At 42.2% G+C, this 18,331-nt stretch overlaps 1 protein-coding gene across 2 annotated transcripts in view; it reads left to right on the top strand.

Moving 5' to 3' along the window:
* MBNL2 (muscleblind like splicing regulator 2) overlaps positions 1–18,331 on the top strand; it is a 208,240-nt gene that overhangs the window by 161,039 nt on the left and 28,870 nt on the right. Inside the window, exons 6-7 of one of the 2 annotated variants that reach the window (XM_075533074.1) lie at positions 3,366–3,519; positions 12,227–12,321. In XM_075533074.1, coding sequence (XP_075389189.1) covers positions 3,366–3,519; positions 12,227–12,321 — 249 coding nt within the window. The remainder of the gene's footprint in view (positions 1–3,365; positions 3,520–12,226; positions 12,322–18,331) is intronic. The other variant, XM_075533073.1, reaches the window with a different exon arrangement.

The raw sequence follows: 18,331 nt of genomic DNA, 5'->3' as shown, positions 1-18,331 counted from the left end.
AATTTCTGCGGAAGGGAAATGTCAGGACACTAAGATCAGAAAGAAGAGAATATGAGCTTTCCAGGTGGTTTTCCTAAAGAGACAATTTGAATAATCCCTGCTCTTCGTGGAGACTTCATGACGTGATGAATTGCTAATCAAGGTATTTTTCATCAACACTTGCCTCTGGGGACATCATCGCTCCTCCAAGGAGCGTGTTAGAAAAGATCAGCCCAAGGAACAGAATGGTTGGAAACAGCCTCTGTGCACGAAGAGTGAATGGAAGCTTGGAGACCAGACAGTCCAGGCCAAAATGATTTTCAGTTCGGTCATCTACTTAATATTTTCAGTGAACTCTGAGAATAGGAGTATGAAGCAGTCTCTCATGACTAAAAGTTAATTTAACCTAAATAAAACAATGTTGCTTTATTTAGCCAACTAAAGCTACGCAGTGACAAACATCTCAAACAAAGATGGTTTCGTGACAGTGATTTGCATTTGAGAAAGAATATCTAGTTCACACGTTCTCTTTGTGTGGGGCAAATCCGTCTTTAAATATGTTCAAAATTCATCTCAGAACATTGGTATTTGATGGCTCGTATCCAAACTGCCTTCCACAACATTTTCTTCTCCATTGAACCGTCCAGATCAGCAGGTCTCAACCGCTGGGTCATGACCCCTTTGGGTGTTGGAAAACCCTTTCACAGAAGACCACCCGAAAACACATATTTCTGATGGTCTTAGGATCCAAGACGCCACTCCTCTATCCATCTCCAGGCGGGTCCGCCCACATGCCGACACGCCCACATCTGGGTACCTGGCATGAAGACTGTTACCCATGCTACACCATGCTTCCAGACACAATTTCATTTATTTGTCATTAAAAATAAATAAATTGCAATATAGAATTATATATTGTTTTGTGATGAATCACTGTGCTTTGATTATGTTCAATCTGTAACAATGAAAATACATCCGGCATATCAGACATTTACATGACGACTCATAACGGTAGCAAAATGACAGTGATGAAGTAGCGATGAAAATAATTTTAAGGGTGGGGGTCACCACAACACGAGGAACTGTGTGAAAGAGTCACGGCCTTAGGAAGGCTGAGAACCGCTGCCAAGTATCCACCTATCTGTCCCTTTCCATTTTATTCCTACTCTCATTTAAGTCCTTTCACTTCTCTCCTGTCACTTCCACCCTTTTGATCAAAACCAAACCAGAAAACATCAACTACTGAAGAGCATCCCTTCATTAGCCCAGAAAAGTAGCATACATTGTTTCTCATTGTGAGGATTTCAGCCTATCCTATTTTATTTCAGATGCCACAGTTCTACCACAGATGTGCAGTATGTAAACATATACGTTTGTGTTTCTTGGATGAAGCTTAGGGATTTACCTATTGTGCTAAGCCTAAAGATGGATATAATTTTAATTTGCATTAGGGCTATTCCTTTGACTATTTTATTTTCCAGAATTCCATCATACAATTAAAAAATTGTTTTACAAAAATTATGAAGGAATACTAATTTTTTTCACTGTGGGCTAAATATCAATCTTTGCTATGATTTCAACTGTTTAAATGTAACTATCTTCCTAGAAGTATGCTTATAAGTTAAAAATATTATGGTACCTCTGAGCTCTCAAGCACTTTTTTGCTATCTTTAGTTGTTTGTTATTTTCAGTTATTGTACTTGTTCTAAGCAAGAATCCCCTATTTTCATTAGCTGGGTTGATCACTAAGTGTAACTAGAATTATGAAATATAAACTATTTTGATGCCCAAAGTCACTTGAATACCTTTTTAAAGGGTGTCTTCATAGTGTGCCATGGTAAGTTGTGTGTCTTAATTATAATTTCAAATGTAGTGGAGAACACAGAATGGATGATAAGTTAGTCACTAGAGGAAGTTAGGTGGATTACAAAAATTGCGAATTCTAGGAAATTACTTTCCAAATCCAAAACGTACTAAGATTTGAATCTGAGTCCACATTAGAGGACGTCCACTAACAAAGTGAAGACAAGAACTGAGGCAATTATCCGCAAGATTCAGACAAAAAAGAAAAATCCAAACCCAAACAGTTTTGCCTAAATAATCTTGTGTTTGAATGTTTTTTGTCTGATTTTTTGTCTCAGTTTGACACTTCATTTTGCTGAACCTGATCTAAACTATAAATTATTCTTACAAACATTTTCAACTCGGGTGGCGTACTGAATGCATACAGCATACATCACTTTATATGTGAAAAACTAACTTATCAGAAGTTCTTCAAGCCTATGGCCCTTTGAAGTTTTGCTCTTTTTTTTAAACTGAAGCAGTATAAAAAAATGCTTATGGTGTGTATGCAAGCTGCTGTTTTAATTAACTTTCCTGAATTTCAAACATCTATATTTTACTCTCTTGTATGCTTTTAACTAAGGTATAGTAGATGCATTTTTGCTTCAATACTAATTTAAGGTGTAATGTTCATTTCTCTAGAGAGCATTTTTGTTGTTGTGCATGCCTAGTGTTTTGTACGTTGTATATTGCATTCAGAATATTTTTTTCCTTCTCACCTATCCACAATGCAATGCCGTTCCCATGATGCACCTCTGCTTGCTGTTTACCTGTATGTTAATTCGCTTGAACCCCATTGGCCCACTGCCATCATGTGCTCGCTGCCTGTTATTAAAAGACTCAGTCGACTGCCAAAGCAATGAAGCGACCTCTCGAAGCAACTGTAGACCTGGTACTTTGACCTTTCACCTTTCGCTTTGCATGTAGCTTTTCAGAGAACCATCTGAGATATGTATTACTTGTAAAATATTGGTTTCAAACAATCATTTTTATTAGTTTGTGGACAAAGAAATCAATAAGGTGTTTAGTCATCTCATTTCATATGTAATATGGAAATAAACTAATCCTAACAAATTTTAATTAGTTTTCCAAAAGAGTGAAGTAAATTTAAATTACTTGGCTCATAAAATGCTCGTTTTAATTCTAATTAACCTGTAAATTCAAGAAATTGCCATTCAGTTCAAGAATAGGTATTAAGAATAACCCAAGTGCTTCTTTTCCCCTTGTAGACCTAGAGTAACTCTTTTTAAAAGCTGAAGGCATTTTTCTTTGTTGTTGCTTGATAGTTTTGGGGGTATTTTGTGGTTTTTTTTCCCTGAGTTGAGATGCTACTGTTTGGGTTACAGAAACCATGCTTTCGCTCTCAATAACAAATTCTCACTCATTGTACATTGCCGCTGTTGAAATTAAGGCGCATGGCAGAGGCATCTTCTTAGCTGTCATTTTTTGTTTAAAAAAGAATGTTTCCATTGACTGTTCTCTGTGGACACTGGATGTGTGTTTACTCTCAGTTATGCACGTCTTCTCCAATCCTTCCTTTGTAGGCCTTCCCCCCTGGTGCTCTTCATCCTTTACCAAAGAGACAAGCGCTGGAGAAGAGCAACGGCGCCAGCGCTGTCTTCAATCCCAGCGTCTTGCACTACCAGCAGGCTCTCACCAGTGCGCAGCTGCAGCAGCACGCCGCGTTTATTCCAACAGGTACGTGCCCTGAGCGGTCAGGTCCTGTGTTCATGTGCCCTTCGGGTGCTTTCTTCCCATTTCTGCAGGTGGTTTGGGGTGGGGTGGGGCTCGTTTGCTTTGAAAGATCCAGTGCAGTCTGAAAGTCCCCATTGCCCTAGATGGACTAACCTTGCTCTGAGTGGGTAGCTAAAGACTGTGAGGGATCAAAAGCCAAATATTGTATAAAGTGAAGCAGCAGCCTTAACGACTGAGAGAGGCTAGCTAGCACTGAGGTCTTTACCCACGCTGTGTGAAGGTGGTTATGTAACTCAGACCTCGGCAGAAGTGAAGGTCGTCCTTGACACTAATGAACTAAAAATAGCCGTGACAGGAATTACTAACCATGTCTGATTGCTAAAACAAACCGAAACAAATTAGACTCTTCAAATTAAAGCGAATGTGTACTCATATTTTTATTTTCATTCTAACTCTTTCCTCCATCCTCTCCACTGTCACCAAATTTCACCAAATAGATAGCACCTTTTCTGGTGATTTCTGAGTCAATGCCTGATAAGATTGGGTGCTGAAATGTAGTAACTTTCTCATTCTACTGAGATCAATTATGTGAATCGTAGAATGCTGGAGTTTAAAGGGCTCTTAGCGACCTGCACTCACAGCTGATTGTTTTACAGATGAGAAAACTGAGGCCCCCTAAATATGCAGTGACTTCCCAAGGTGCCACCACTAATGAGAAAAAGACTTAGCTAGCACCCTGTGTCCCTGGGACCAGCCCGATTTGCATCACCTCACCGCGCCTCCTGGCAGCAAGTCCTCTGTTTCTCCTTTTCCCATACGCCATGAAAAAAACGTCAACAGCAGGACAGTCGATGTCAGCCCTTCCCCAGGTCCACCTCCATCCCGGATCCCAGACATACAGACAACTTACACAGACACCCACCGTCACGCACAGATCCACTGTCGGTTTGTCCTTTATGCCTGTTAGAACCAGCAAGTGACTTCAGTGGGAAGATCACCCACTGACGTTGAGGTCCAAATTGAATTTGCGTCCAAATTCTCCATCTTCCAATAGGAAGCTGAAGGTAAATGCAAACGAATCACCATTTTATCAGAAAGAACATGTTGATCTTCGTCTGCATGGTTGGAATTTTCAGATAATATCATCCATTTCCCTAAAACCTGGATCACAACATGAGTTAATTAAAGGGAGTTGAGTAAAGGTCTCCCTAATCGGCTCTGTATAAATTCTACACTTTGAAATGAATGATTAACCTACTAACAGCATTATTTGTTATAAGAAAATATAAAGTATGTAAGTCCAGTGATTTCTAGCGTTTGTTTAGCTTTCTTGTTTTATCTCAAATAAATCGACAGAGCGGTGGAGTGAGATGTCCATTCAATACTTAACTGAGGCTTCACTCTTGCTCTTTTGAAATCTTACTGAAGGACATCCCAGTGCAGTGACCGCACAGTATTGTTTGTACTTGGGATCCTCTTCGAATGACTACTGAGAAGATAATCCCTACAAGGTGGAATTACCTTGATGTCCTTTGTGATTTCTACAAATGTCGCATTCTAGAGGTCTTGGTCTCTAGATCTCCTAAGAGGCAAAAATTAGGGGGCTATAGATTAAAGAGGAAGAACGTAAAATGATAAGTCTGTTTCGGGAGGATGGGTGCAAAAGCTACTACCAAATCCTGGGACTGCCTATGAACCTGAAGCCAGGGTGCACAGTCCGCTCCACCATTCTCTGACACATGCCTACTATTCCAATCTAGTAATGTATGATTTGTTAAGTCACCCAAACAGTCTGCATTTCAAAATATGTCACCTGGAAACCACTCAAGTATTTCCAGTACAAGGATGTACATCATCCCTTATGCAATGGCCTGCTTTTTGGTGCTGACATGTGTTCAGGACTGCTATGCTGTTGTGGCTACTATGGCTGTGTACTTCTGCCCTCTGCTGGATTCTTTGTGTCCGGCAATGCTCAATTCAGTACGGTGGGGCAGGGGCGGGAAGGTGGGGGGAGGCTGGGGGAGGGGGGGTGAGGTCACAAAAATCGTGACCTAGCCCACTTACTACTGTGCATTCAATGCATTTCCTGTAACATGATCTAAATACCATAGTGGACAGACATGTGACATCCATGTTCCAAAATGGTATTTCAACTTCAAATTTTCACGTGTCTTACTTACATAACGAGGGAAAAAATAAGTTTATTACAAGGAAATGAGCAGACTCACCCACTCAACCCAGTGACAGAAAATTCAGAATTTATTTTCACTCCTATTTTCCTTTTAGGCTTTCTCATAAGCCACATTTTCAATCCAATTGAAAAGTAACAGATATAATCACCATTTTTTTTCCTTTTTTTTTTAACCATTGCTCCTTTAAAACTCTGCAATTTAACGGATCTGGTCAAAACTAGTCCTTGTAATATGGAGATGGTCGTCCCGTTATGTCTAAACTGGCAAGTTTTGATTTTTCCAGAACTATTTTGTATTAACAATTATCGTCACACACAACACACGCTAGTCTTGTGGAGGGCCCCTTTGATTGTCAGGAGATTCATAATGAAGTGTTTGATTTGCTACTAAAATTTCCCCATTGACACATGTTACTTTAGAGAAAGATTTAGGGAGCATGCCTCCAGGGTCTGACAATATTGAGGGTAAAATATGCAAAATAAGGGAATCTTCTCAAAAGCCTTGCTAAGATAATTATTACTCCAGTTGATGCCCTAGTTTATCTGCAGTGTGGGGGGGGGGGATTTTTTCTTCTTCTTTTTTCTTTTTTAAAAAAATGGGGATTATTTTAACCTACTGCTATAATCTTGGCTATGTTAAGAAAGTGGCAAAACCCACACACACTTGGCAGAATGATTATTCCTAGAATTTCTCTGACAGGTTATTCCAAATTACTGAAAGTGTTCTTATAGACATTATCTCATTGTCCTCCAAGTTATGACACTGTCAGTGGCAGGCCCAATTCTTTACATTTTTCAGATGGAAAAACTGAGACTGTGTCAGGACTGGCAACATAGAATATACAATTAAGGGAATTACCTAGAATATATAATTAAGGATATTATCTAGATCCTGTTGCCTCCCACATGCTAAGGTTGAAATATGGGTGCTACTTGGCCATAAACTTTTGAGACGCCTTTGTCAATTCAATCATTGTCTCCGTTTAGTGTGTCAGCCAGTCAGATTAAAGGTAGTCACTCAGTCCCCCCTTGATTTGTGTCATCGTATGGGAAAATCGGGCACAAATAGAACAGAGAAAAACTGCTAGCCCAAAAGTTGCCTAAGAGGAGGTACAGCCACCATGCCAGTTGGTGAACGATGTATCTTTGTTTAATGAATAATGTGTCCACTCAACCACAGCAAACGGGCATTGGCCTACTTAGCCCATTAAAGGTAGCCAAGTCTTTTGTGCGCATCTAGTAGTAGGTGCTCAGTTTCAGAGCCAGCAGGGGCCTGCAAAGGAGACCAGAGCTAGGTGGGAAACAGACAGACTGAAAAGAGTGTGCTCGGGGCTACTCGCAGAGTGGGAGGCAAGCTGAAGGAAAGCGAGGGAGCGAGAAGCAGTAACGGCAGGCGGACAGGGTAACTCGGAAAGATTTTGCCAGTGAGAGGAGGGCATTGCGCTGGGTGCTTGAATTACTTTCTTAGGTCACTTTGCTCCCCACGCATACCCATCAAACTCATTATGAAGAACATTCATTCAACACATTGACTGTGTCCCCTCTGCTTAGTAGGCTAGATAGACATGCCCTCTGCCCTCATGAACCTTCCATTAGCAGAGAGGGCATGGGTATTAAAGATGTGTCCAAATTCATACGGCACAAACCATTGTAGATGAAGGAACAAATCTGTCTTGGATCAAGGAGAGCCAGAGTTCTCCTGAGAAGTGAGGATGGCGAGGGCTCATCACATGCACTTTGGCCCTGTTATCGGGAGGGACCAGTCACTTGAGAAAGACATCATCCTGCTTAAGCAGAGGGTCAGCAAACGCAATGAAGGCCCTCAACCAGCTGGACTGGCACATTAACACGACAGTGGGCTCAACTGTAACACTGAGGAAGATGGCCTAGGACCGGGCGGTGTTCTGTTCTATTGTAGACAGGCACCGTGTGAGTCAGAATTGGTTTCATGGTACCTCCCATCAACACCACAGAGTCTTCAGTGAGATATTAGCAATATCTCATTGGTTTACGTGGTCTAGGCACGTGCTGTAAAAATACCACTGACTGAATAATTGTCCTTAAAAGTAGCAGATCCATTGAGCTCTGGAAGAAGAAAAGAGGAGACCCAAGATTATTCTAGCCTGAGGGGACTACATATATAAATTCTAAGGTAGAAAAAGTGTGACATAGGGATTCAAAGTAGTGGAAGGCTAATCAAGCGGCCAGGAGGAGAGGTAGTGAGAGGCTGAGTCACAGAGGGCTTTCGTCCTGAAAGCGGTGAGCTATCACTAAATAATTTCAAGACCTTTGCCTGGAAAGGTTTACCCTGCCAGCAGAATGGATCCTAGAACAGGAAGGAAGGAAGGGACTCAGGAAAACGAGTTAGAAAGGCACTGAGCAGCCACAGCCAGAGAGGGTGATGGCCAGGACTTGCACAGTTCCAGCAGAGATGGACAAGCAGGCAAGTGCAGGGTGGGTTTTAGAAGCGGAACCATTTGGGTTAGTGAGTGGGAAGTGGAGGTTTCATTACGTAAGGGGGTGGAAGAACACGTTTCTGTGGGAAAGACAAATGTTTAGCCCTGTTAACCTTCAGACAATTGAGAGACAGGTAAGCAGGTGGATTACAGGATCTGGAGATCAAGGAACAATCGGGGCTGGATACATGACTCAGGAAGCATGAGCTCATAGGTCGTATTACAGTGTTGGGGTTGAGTAGCATGCAAGCAGGGAGTAGACTAGCTGTAAAGGTCCCCGAGCGATTCCTGGAAGACTCCGGCATACTGAGTTCAGATAAAGTTTAGTATCTGGCGAAGAAGACAAAACGGAATTGCCATAAAGAAATGAAAACTCATATATATGAGAAAAAGAAATGCCTGCTATCAAAGAATCCAAGAGAAGATAAACGATTATTGTGGGGGCAGTGGTCAACCTGGACATGCTGCTGAGAGTTGCTGAGTTTGCGAGATAGAGACGGAAGCTTCGACCAGTGTTATCAATTTAGACATACCGAGTCTCTATCAATGTAGAGCTATTTGGTCTATTAATAACATGTGGTCTCTATAAAAACGTAGACACACTGGGTCTTTATAACAATATAGACATATTTATTCTATTAATAATATAGACATATTTGATCTGTATAGCAATGTAGACACATTTGGCTATGATTCTCATTTCACTGTAGCCACGTTACTAAAAGAATGGAGAGAAAGGAGATTAAAATGTCATGTGTACATATAAGTAGCTTTTTGGGTGTTAGGGATGTTGGAGAAAGCTATGGCGCCATGAAGGATTGCGAGTGTGGTGCACGCACACATGCACGCGTGCGCGCGCACATCAGGTTGGATACATTAGCACATGTTTGCTGAATAAAAAAATCTCCCCCTCCCCCCCGGTAGTTAATAAAGTAAGCCTGATCAAAATGTAGACCAGCAAGAAGTTCCCCTCAGGTGTGACCAGCTAAGCAGAGAGAATACAACCACTACCTCTTGGTCTTCGTGTAGTAGCAGAAAGCAGTCCTAAACCCCCGAGCAGTTAGGCTTGTGCTCATAAATCCTTCATTCTCCGCCACCTGCGTGACCCCCAGTTGTCAGTTATCTAAATCCTTGGCTTTCGTCCTAAGGGCTTGGGCCAGCAGAACTTCAAAATGTTTAGTTAATGCAGTTCTTTTGCAGTCCTTTGTGCTATATATTAATCTTCATGATTAGATCTGTCTGATTCAAGTATAGTGGTGAAATCACCTGCAGATAAAGCAACACTTCCCAAGGAATGGCTCAAATCCCTCCTCCTTACTTCTCACCTACCCACTTAGACACTGCCTTGCCATTCCCTAGCCATGTTTTCCAAAGACCTCCCTTGGGATCACCTTGTAGCAGCTGTAGCAAATATCCCCAGCCCTGATCCCCACTCAGCCCCAGCTCTTCCATGTCATTTATACCTGTACAGTGTGTACCTTGATCACTAGCCCCCATTCTGTTGTTATAATGAATTTAGTAACAAAAAAGAAAAAAATCAGCTATATATATATATATATATATATATATATATATATAGAGAGAGAGAGAGAGAGAGAGAGAGAGAGAGAGAGAGAGAGAGAGAGATAGATAGATAGATAGATAGATAGATAGATAGATAGAGGCTGGGTCACCCATCACAGGAATCGGGAGTTATTGAACTTCCCAGCGGTAATCTGAAATTCACCTGACTTTCAAGCTTTTGATGACAAGGATATGGGATCTTCATTCCCAACCTACTGCCCTTGTATCAATTCTGACTCGTAGTGACCCGACGTAGAGTTTCTGAGACTAAACCGTTCCGAAATAGTCAGCCTCCTCTTTCTGCTACAGAGCAGTGGGTGGGTTTGATCCACCAACTTTGTGTTTAGCGATCAAGTGTTTATTATAGTGTTCCCAGAGGACCTTCTGGAATTTAACACCTATTTTATTGTGGTTGACATCAAATGTTTTATGGTCCAACTGCCAAACTTATAATGGAATGACTACCACCACCACCACCCCCAAACCCCAACATTGCTTGTTGAGTCCAGTTTGACTCCTCTCAACCCTCTAAGTCAGGACACAACTTCCCTACAGGGTTTGTTATGAATCCCCTGGTGGGCTTAACCCGCCAACCTGCCAGTCACCCAGGGAGCACTAAGCACTACAGGGCTCCTTGATGATGCAAAACAGCCAGTGTAATCTGGTGAAGACAAAGCCGGACCTGGATTCGGGCAAATAATTCCATTCCTGGCCTTCCCCTTGACTCACTAGGCAGGACCTTGAAGGAGTTACTATGCCTCAGATTTTTTCATCTGTAAAATACCTACTTCCCACCTCGGAGCACTAACTTGATAATGTCTGTAAGATACTTTGAGGTCTTAGAGGACATTATTAAATGTTGTTCTTATCAGCATCATGTCCATGTATACGAGAGTGTGGCCAGTGATGTTCGGAGTGAGCTTTCAATAATATTTGGCTTCACATGAAGTCGGGTCCAGTAGTGTCAGCACTGCCCACGTGAATGAGCCTGAGACTTTGTGAACTAACCCGACTTATTTCCGGTTGTGCTTCAATCTCACTTTGAATGTTAACTCTAAACCGCTAACCTGTTTCTTTCCCTTTATTCACTTTTCCCACCTACCATTGCATGACATGCAGGGTCAGTTTTGTGCATGGCACCCGCTACCAGTATTGGTAGGTTTCAACCTTTTTTATTTGTCTTCTCTATTATGTACAGTATCCTCACTTGCTTGACATTGACTTCAGAGACTGTAGAATCGCTTTAGGAAATGGTTGGTCTGAGGGCTCATCGGGCTTCAGTTACCATAGACGTCCTGATTACAGTGAGCTTGTACAGTATAGAAAAGAGGGAGTTTAATGTGGCCTCCTGTGCTGAAACAACCACCCAAAGAAAAAACATAAGACCCCACGTACGAGTCGGTCTTTTTAATGATCAATATGTTTTTTCTCTTTTATGTTTCCTATGGTTTAGCATAAGGAAAGAAAAAATGCTATTTTCTCAGAGAGGCAGGCTAGTTTCACCAATGTTTTAAAGTTTCATAGTGGTGTGCCTTTACCTCCTCTTTGCTGTATGTTAGAGTTATCAGAGTTTCCCAGAAGTATTTATTTGGAAAATTATAAACAGATGTATTTTTGCAACCAAATGTCTGAATTGCCTTGCTTTATTATTATTATTATTGTATTGTTAAGTGTTGACTTATTTGTGATGATTATTGCTACCTTAGCATTCCCTTGGATGTTAAATTGTAACGGTACAGAGTTATCTGCACACATTCCAATGCCGTAGTACAGCTGTGAAGCCTGTCTTTAAGACACATGGATTGGTTCCATTTAAAGTCAAGAAAAACAAACATTGGCAAAATGTGTCTAGATGTTTCACAGGACGTGTGTTAAAATTACCTCAAGATCCTGATTTTTACTCCAAAGAAAGCCATACTTTCCAGCAATTCTAGTTCAAATAAACAATCTAAAGTTGAAAATAAATAGCTAAAAAAAATCTTATGCAACATCAAGTAATTTCAAAAAATGCCTTATTCCAAATTTGGCCCACATGTGGTGCCTTGGATATTTTCTACTTGTGATTAAAAATGAATATCATATTCTTTTACTTCATTGGCATTGCATTTCCCAATTTCAGAAACAAATGTTATCTGGTAGGAACAAGCATTATCCGGTAGAAACGACTATTCTCTGGTGTACTACACAATAGTCCCAATTTGGAGTGATCCATTATTGGAAATAATATGTTTTTAAATACATCATCCAAAGCAATCTGCTTTGGACTTTCTGGGAATCACTGATTATGTTTTAAAACTTCCTTTAATTGTACTTGTAATAAGCGATTTTCCCTTTTTTATTTCTCTCCCATGCTTCCTTGCTTTGCCTTGTAATTGCATGCCATCTGCTGGTTTAACCCATGATGGCTTGCTGCTCTGATCTTCACCATGCCAAATACCACTTCTATTACCATAATGCTACACCCGCCTGTTCATTGCTCCCATGGTTCCCCTCCTGAAAGTACCCATGATGCACAGCGCTACGTCCGCCACTGTCTCTGCAGCAACAACTCCTGCAACAAGTGTCCCCTTCGCAGCAACAGCCACAGCCAATCAGGTTTGCTCCTTTTAAAGCTTTCTTTCACGAATCCCAAACTCTAAATGAGTGCTGATATTTCTTTAAAAAATTCTCCGTGAGAATTTTTTGTCATGTTTATCCATCAAATTTTATTTTCTTGATTAGTTTGTAGCAAGCATTTGTGGACAGGTTGCACTTATTTAGAGTTAACATTTACTGCAAATAATGATGTAGCTATGTTTTGTGTTGCATTGTTTGTTTTCGTAGCTAATATTGTGTAATTAACCTGACCGCCTTCAGTTCCTTTTCATCCAGTGGTTCAGGAACTGCTCCATCAGAATTGAGAAAGTGCCTCCCCAGTGCGTGTTTCAGAACTGGCTCCTGTCGGTCGGTTCAGTTCATTCAGACCCCACCGTCGCTTGTGAAGGAAATGATTCTCTCTTAGAAAAGTCTCCCCCCCACACACACTTTTAGTGTCAACCTGGCGGTGGGACTCATGTGCTCCCTAACTCACTTGGTTCCCACTTCCCCATCCATGTAGCGGAGCCAAACCGTACTACAAAGAGAGTAAGAGAGGTTCACCAAGGCTGAATGCAGTGGATGAGGGAATGCTGACTGTTGTTTTAATGCACATGCCGATGAGACCATGGATGTACTATTGTCTAATGAGGACACATTGGCTTTTCTCTACCTTACAGTTTGCAGGACGACTGTATTCCTAACCCTAGCCAACCACCAAGCAGACACACACTGCTGGCCACCTAGCGTGCATGCTCTGCTTGCACAGAAGAATAATTGTGTTTTTGTTCAGTTGTGTATGATAAATCAACTTTGGGCACAGAAGAATAATTGTGTTTTTGTTCAGTTGTGTATGATAAATCAGCTTTGCTGGGAAAGGTGGCAGCGGGGTATAGGGATACGCCAGAGGGAAAGTGCAAGTAAATGGGGGAAATCAAGGACCAAGGAATCAAATGGCAGATCGCCTCGTGCACAAAGGAGGGGCTAATCCACACTTCTTCCCGTGTTTGAAGGAGTAAGGGAATCCGGGGTTACAGATGTCATCCCTTAAAGAGATCGGAATGCACTTGACCACAGAAATAAGGCAACCCTGGGCGAGCTCCAGCTGGTCTTCACATGTGGCTAAAGTGGGAAAAGGTGCGAAGGGGAGAAAGAAGAGGCCCAGTGAACGGCCCTGCGGCAGATAGAAACTCCTGGCAATACTTTGAACTTTTCTCTCCCCACTTCAAAATTCCCAATTTTTCCCAGGAAGTCAAGCCACTTCAGCTCCCAGACAAATACAGGCGGTCTGAGCTTATGCATGAGAACCCTCCCCGTGCCTTTAAGCCTTTACATGGACTTTGCAGGCGAGTTGTAACAGGTGCACCCAGTTCGTATTTAGCCCTGCTCTAGAAACCCTCCACGTCTCTTTGATTATATAAAAGCTGCATCTGTAGTAAGTGAATGCGGTGGTGGTGAAGAAGTTACTGGGGGCAGAAGATGGTTCGTCAGATCGCTTCACAATGAAGGTGAATTGATTGAACAATAATCACCAGGTCGGACTGCCTATGTCACCCCAAAACAATAGTTCCTTCCCTGGGGAGGTGTTTGGGTTTTTGCTTTGTGTTTGTTTTCAGTAATGATGACGGGGAGGGCGGGGTGAGGAGAAGGAAGCTACCCCCCCCCCTTTCATTTGCTCATTCTTCATAAGGTACCCGGATAGCAGTTCGTTTTGTTGCTAGGCCTTGTTTCCTTGAACCCTTTGATGGAATTTTTGTTGGGAAGTCCCTTCAGGAGAGCGCCTGCTTAAAGTATAAGAGAGTGGCGTGTGTTGCCATGCCATTTTACCTGTGCTGGGAAAACGAAACTCACTGCCATCGAGTCCACGCTGACTCGTAGGACCCTAAAGGAAAGGGTATAACTGCCCCTGTGGGTTTCTGAGACAAACTTTTTTTAGGGGAGTCAGGAAGTGTCATCTTTTCCCACAGAACTGCTGGTAGTCAGCAGCCCAATATGTAACCCAGTGCTGTAAGATTTTATATAGCCCAATATGTAACGCCAGGGCTCCTCTATTGAAGGCAATGAAGTATTTATCACACAGAGAACTCTCTCCTAGGATGTAAGCCAAGGTACAGAAAATTGTCAGGTTTAAGGATAACTTTAGGTAGACATACTTGTATAAATGTTTGATGGTGTATCATATATGTTTGGTAGGGGAAAAGGGGATTACTTAAGGAGGTGTATGCTTGACTGTGTGCAGAGAAGGAAGACAGGAGTGTGCAAAATACTTAACTTTAAAGCAGGTGTGGCCGGTAAAGGAATTAGCACATTTTATTTCCGTTTATTCTAAAGAAGTATGGTTCAAGGAGAACCATGAGAGGTACGCTATGAATTAAATGCACAATGGTATTTCTAGGAGGCCTGGCGGCACACATAGCGGCTATACACTGGGCTGCTAGCCACAAGGTCAATGGTTCAAACCCCCAGTAGATGGGAAAGAAGAGGCTTTCTACTCCTGTAGAGTCATGGTCCTGGAAACCCGCCTGGGCAGTTCTCCTCTATGTTCTGTGGTCGTTACGAGTCAAAATAAACTCCAGAGCAGCGGCAACGAGTGGACGCACAACTTCTGAGAAGTACCGAAAGAGAAATAGTAAACAGACATGTTTGCGTGCGATATACTTTATGTATTTTCCACAAACTTCAACCATCTTGGCAATTTAGGGCCCGGGAATAGGAACCACTGCAGGCGGGCTGCAAAAGGACGTTATCATCTTAATTAAATGGCCCCTTTGGACATCCAATCAAATCATGCTCGTATGGATGGTATAAGTCATTTAAATGTAATGAATCTGGGTTTTCATTTGTGAAAAGAAGAATGGAACCAGACCGTATCTGGGACCCCCCGTACAGCTCTCTGACTCAGTGGACCTGTGATTCTGCGACTGCCATTCACAACTAAAAGTAGAAGGTTGTAAGGTGCACACAGACAGAATGGAAAATGTTGCTAGGGATTCTGTAGTTCGGGGAATAATAAGCAGCCTGTCTCCCTTTTGTCCATTGAATGATCTGTCTTCAGCATAAAAATGGACAGGATTGTGACAGTTATTCAGTTACTTTGATCAATTCAGACTGCTAGCTGAAATATTCCCATCTCATAGGTATTTATAATTCGGATCCAAATCAGTCACAGCCGAAAGATGACAGACTTCCTTGAAATGACAGCCCTTCTGGCCCAGGTCCCTCTACATGTTACAAAGGCCACCTAGCCCCCCAGGGTAGGTGAACCCCAGGTTAGGTGAAGACATAGAAGTGATCACCTATATGTGCTAGTATCAAGGCTGAGAAGGACCCCAGATGGCAGAGGGCTTTTGCATTGGGCTGCACGCCCCTAGGAGTCAGCAGTTTGAAACCAAGATGGGCTGGGCTCCCTCCTCCCAGGAAGAGTTAGTCTCGGAAAGCCACCGTGGCAGATGTACCCGGTCCTTTGGGGTCAGATTTCAGGATTCTCAGTGCTTAATCAGCATGTCACCTTTGAAAGTTTTAACTGAGCTCTGACTGGGTATTTGGAAATAAAGACAAAATACAAATAACTTTGAGAAATAGGAAATTATTTGGTGGGGGCGCTTTAGCTCTGGGAATGAATACACGCAAATACACACATTAATATGTGCGAGTGTGTGTAGAGTAAATTTACTAACAGACAAGTAGCACATCCCGCTTCAGGTAAGATGATAAGATCTTTGGGTTTAATGTGCAATTTATTGTAATAATTATTATGATGATTTACATCCCACTTATATGTGTTAGGAACTATTCTAAATAATTTTATCATGTTTGATATAATAAATTATGTTTTTATCATATATTATCTTATATATTATATGAGGGAGAATACATCTTTTTAGATAGAAATACTTAAATCTTACAACAATTTTAGGATGGAGGTACAAACATCATTCTCATTTTAGAGCTATAACAGTAAAGCAGCAGCAATGAAGACTTCTACCTTAGTTAAACTCAAAGAGCTGGTGCGTGATCTTATTGGTGCATTGTCTTTGAATAGACAAGTCATTTCCTCAGCAGACAAAACTGTCTTTGACGGGAGATTGTACAGCAACAAACGTTCTTGCCATCGGGGAAAGTGAAGGAGAATTGCCAGTACAACTCTAACAAAGTCACATCCTAAGCTAGGAAGAAAATCTGGGTTTGAGCACAGCTTCAGACTATTTACAGAATCGCCAAGCTATTTACAGATCACCCTGAGAAGCCATGCCGTTGGGCCGGTCAATTCTATGTGCGGTGACAACCAAGAACTGCCTCTTGTCTTATGACTATGAATACTTTCCGTAGCTGTAAGAGAAGCAAAGAAAGAATTCATCATGAAGCCAGTTGTTGAGTTTCTTTTGTCTGAGTCGCTGCCATGAACCTTATTCCCCGTTTTTGTCCATCATCTCACAAGTGGCTTGGTAGCACATTTATGTAGCAGGGGAAATCGGGAAGACAGTGATGGGAATGTCTAAATCAGGTGATTTGGGCCCATGGAAGACCAGAATGTGCAAAGCCTACATATTGAAGAAATTTGGTCATGGAGTGTCACGGTACAAGTGAGTGTATAACCTAGGATATAAGTTATCTTATTTTATTTAAAATGATTACTATTATTATTATCATTATTATTTGCATAACACTTATATGTGGAAGACACTGTTCTAAATAGTCTCTTTCACATATTACAGCACATGTTATACATTATTTATTCTCTGAGGGAGAATACATGTTTTTAGATAGAAAAATGTCTTCATTTATATACAGAGAATATTCAGTGTACTTAATAATATCCTTTAACAAATTTTAAACATTAAAAAAAATTTTTTAATTAAAAAACCCAACCTCACTGCCATCGACTCTATGCCTACAACCATGACCCACTTGGAGAGAACAGTCCGTGTGGGTGTCCAAACTGTAACTCTGTACAAGAGTAGAAACCTGTCTTTCTCCCACGGTAGCTGGTGGTTTCAAACCGTGGACCTTACAGTCAGCAACCCAACTTACAACCACTATGTCCCCAGGACTCCTTAATATCTTTAACGGTCCAATTGAAATACAGTGGATGCTCTCAACCTCGGCTTCAAACCCCAGCTATACGTACTTTTCCCGTCCTCTGAGTTCCACAAAGGTTTTTTACCTGTACATCCCTAAACGCACCGTTACCGTAGAGAAAGTGAATGTCCAAAGGTGGGAATGTGAAGTGTAGCTGGAGAAGAACTGATCATTCAGTTGGCCTCAGGTTGGGCGTACACTACAATATGGAACGAAAGGTTTGGGCCCTTATGTGGGGCTGAGGTTTTAGAGCAGGACAGTGCGAGAAGGCGAACTCGAGAGAAGGGGAGCAGATGGGCTCGAGACAGGAGAGGCTGTGGGACCCATGACCTGCCTTTAACCAGAGACTAAACGGGGACCGTGCAGCTGGTGAGTGGCTGGCCAGTCTTGCCTTTGCTCAGGACCTGGGGATAGTTACTTTGAGCCTAAGCGAAGCACGAAAATGACTTCTTACCATGGCGCCAAAAGGATGTCACGGGGCAGAAAAAGCGATGCCGCTGGCACAGCTTGCCAGAGGGAGAGCTCTAGTGGGGCACTAGCTGGGTATGGGGCGGCTAACCTGGAGGCCAGCAGTCCCAATGACCAGCCTCTGAAAGAGAAAGGCAGGACTTTCTATTCCCGTAAAGAACTACAGTGCTTTGCCTCCCAGCTCTTTCCTCTATTTCCTTTGACTTTCCTCCTGTCCCACTATCATGCTCAGTCTTCGTTTGGGTCTCAGTAATTTCTCTCGGTTACATTACCCTTGATCATGCCCTGCCAGGTCTCCTACACCCTCCTCACCACTGGTTTTAGATCACTTGTTGTTCCCTTGTCCCTGGGTTTGTTAATACCACTACTTTTCCCCCCACCTCGCCCTCTCCCATGTCCCCCCGAACTGTCGGTCCCATTGTTGTCTCCTCCAGATTGTTCATCCAGCCTGTCTTATTTAGACAGACCTGTGGAGATAATAACC

The sequence above is a fragment of the Tenrec ecaudatus genome, chromosome 15 (assembly GCF_050624435.1).
Source record: "Tenrec ecaudatus isolate mTenEca1 chromosome 15, mTenEca1.hap1, whole genome shotgun sequence".
NCBI lineage: Eukaryota > Metazoa > Chordata > Mammalia > Afrosoricida > Tenrecidae > Tenrec > Tenrec ecaudatus.
This window is presented reverse-complemented; position numbering and strand designations above follow the sequence as displayed.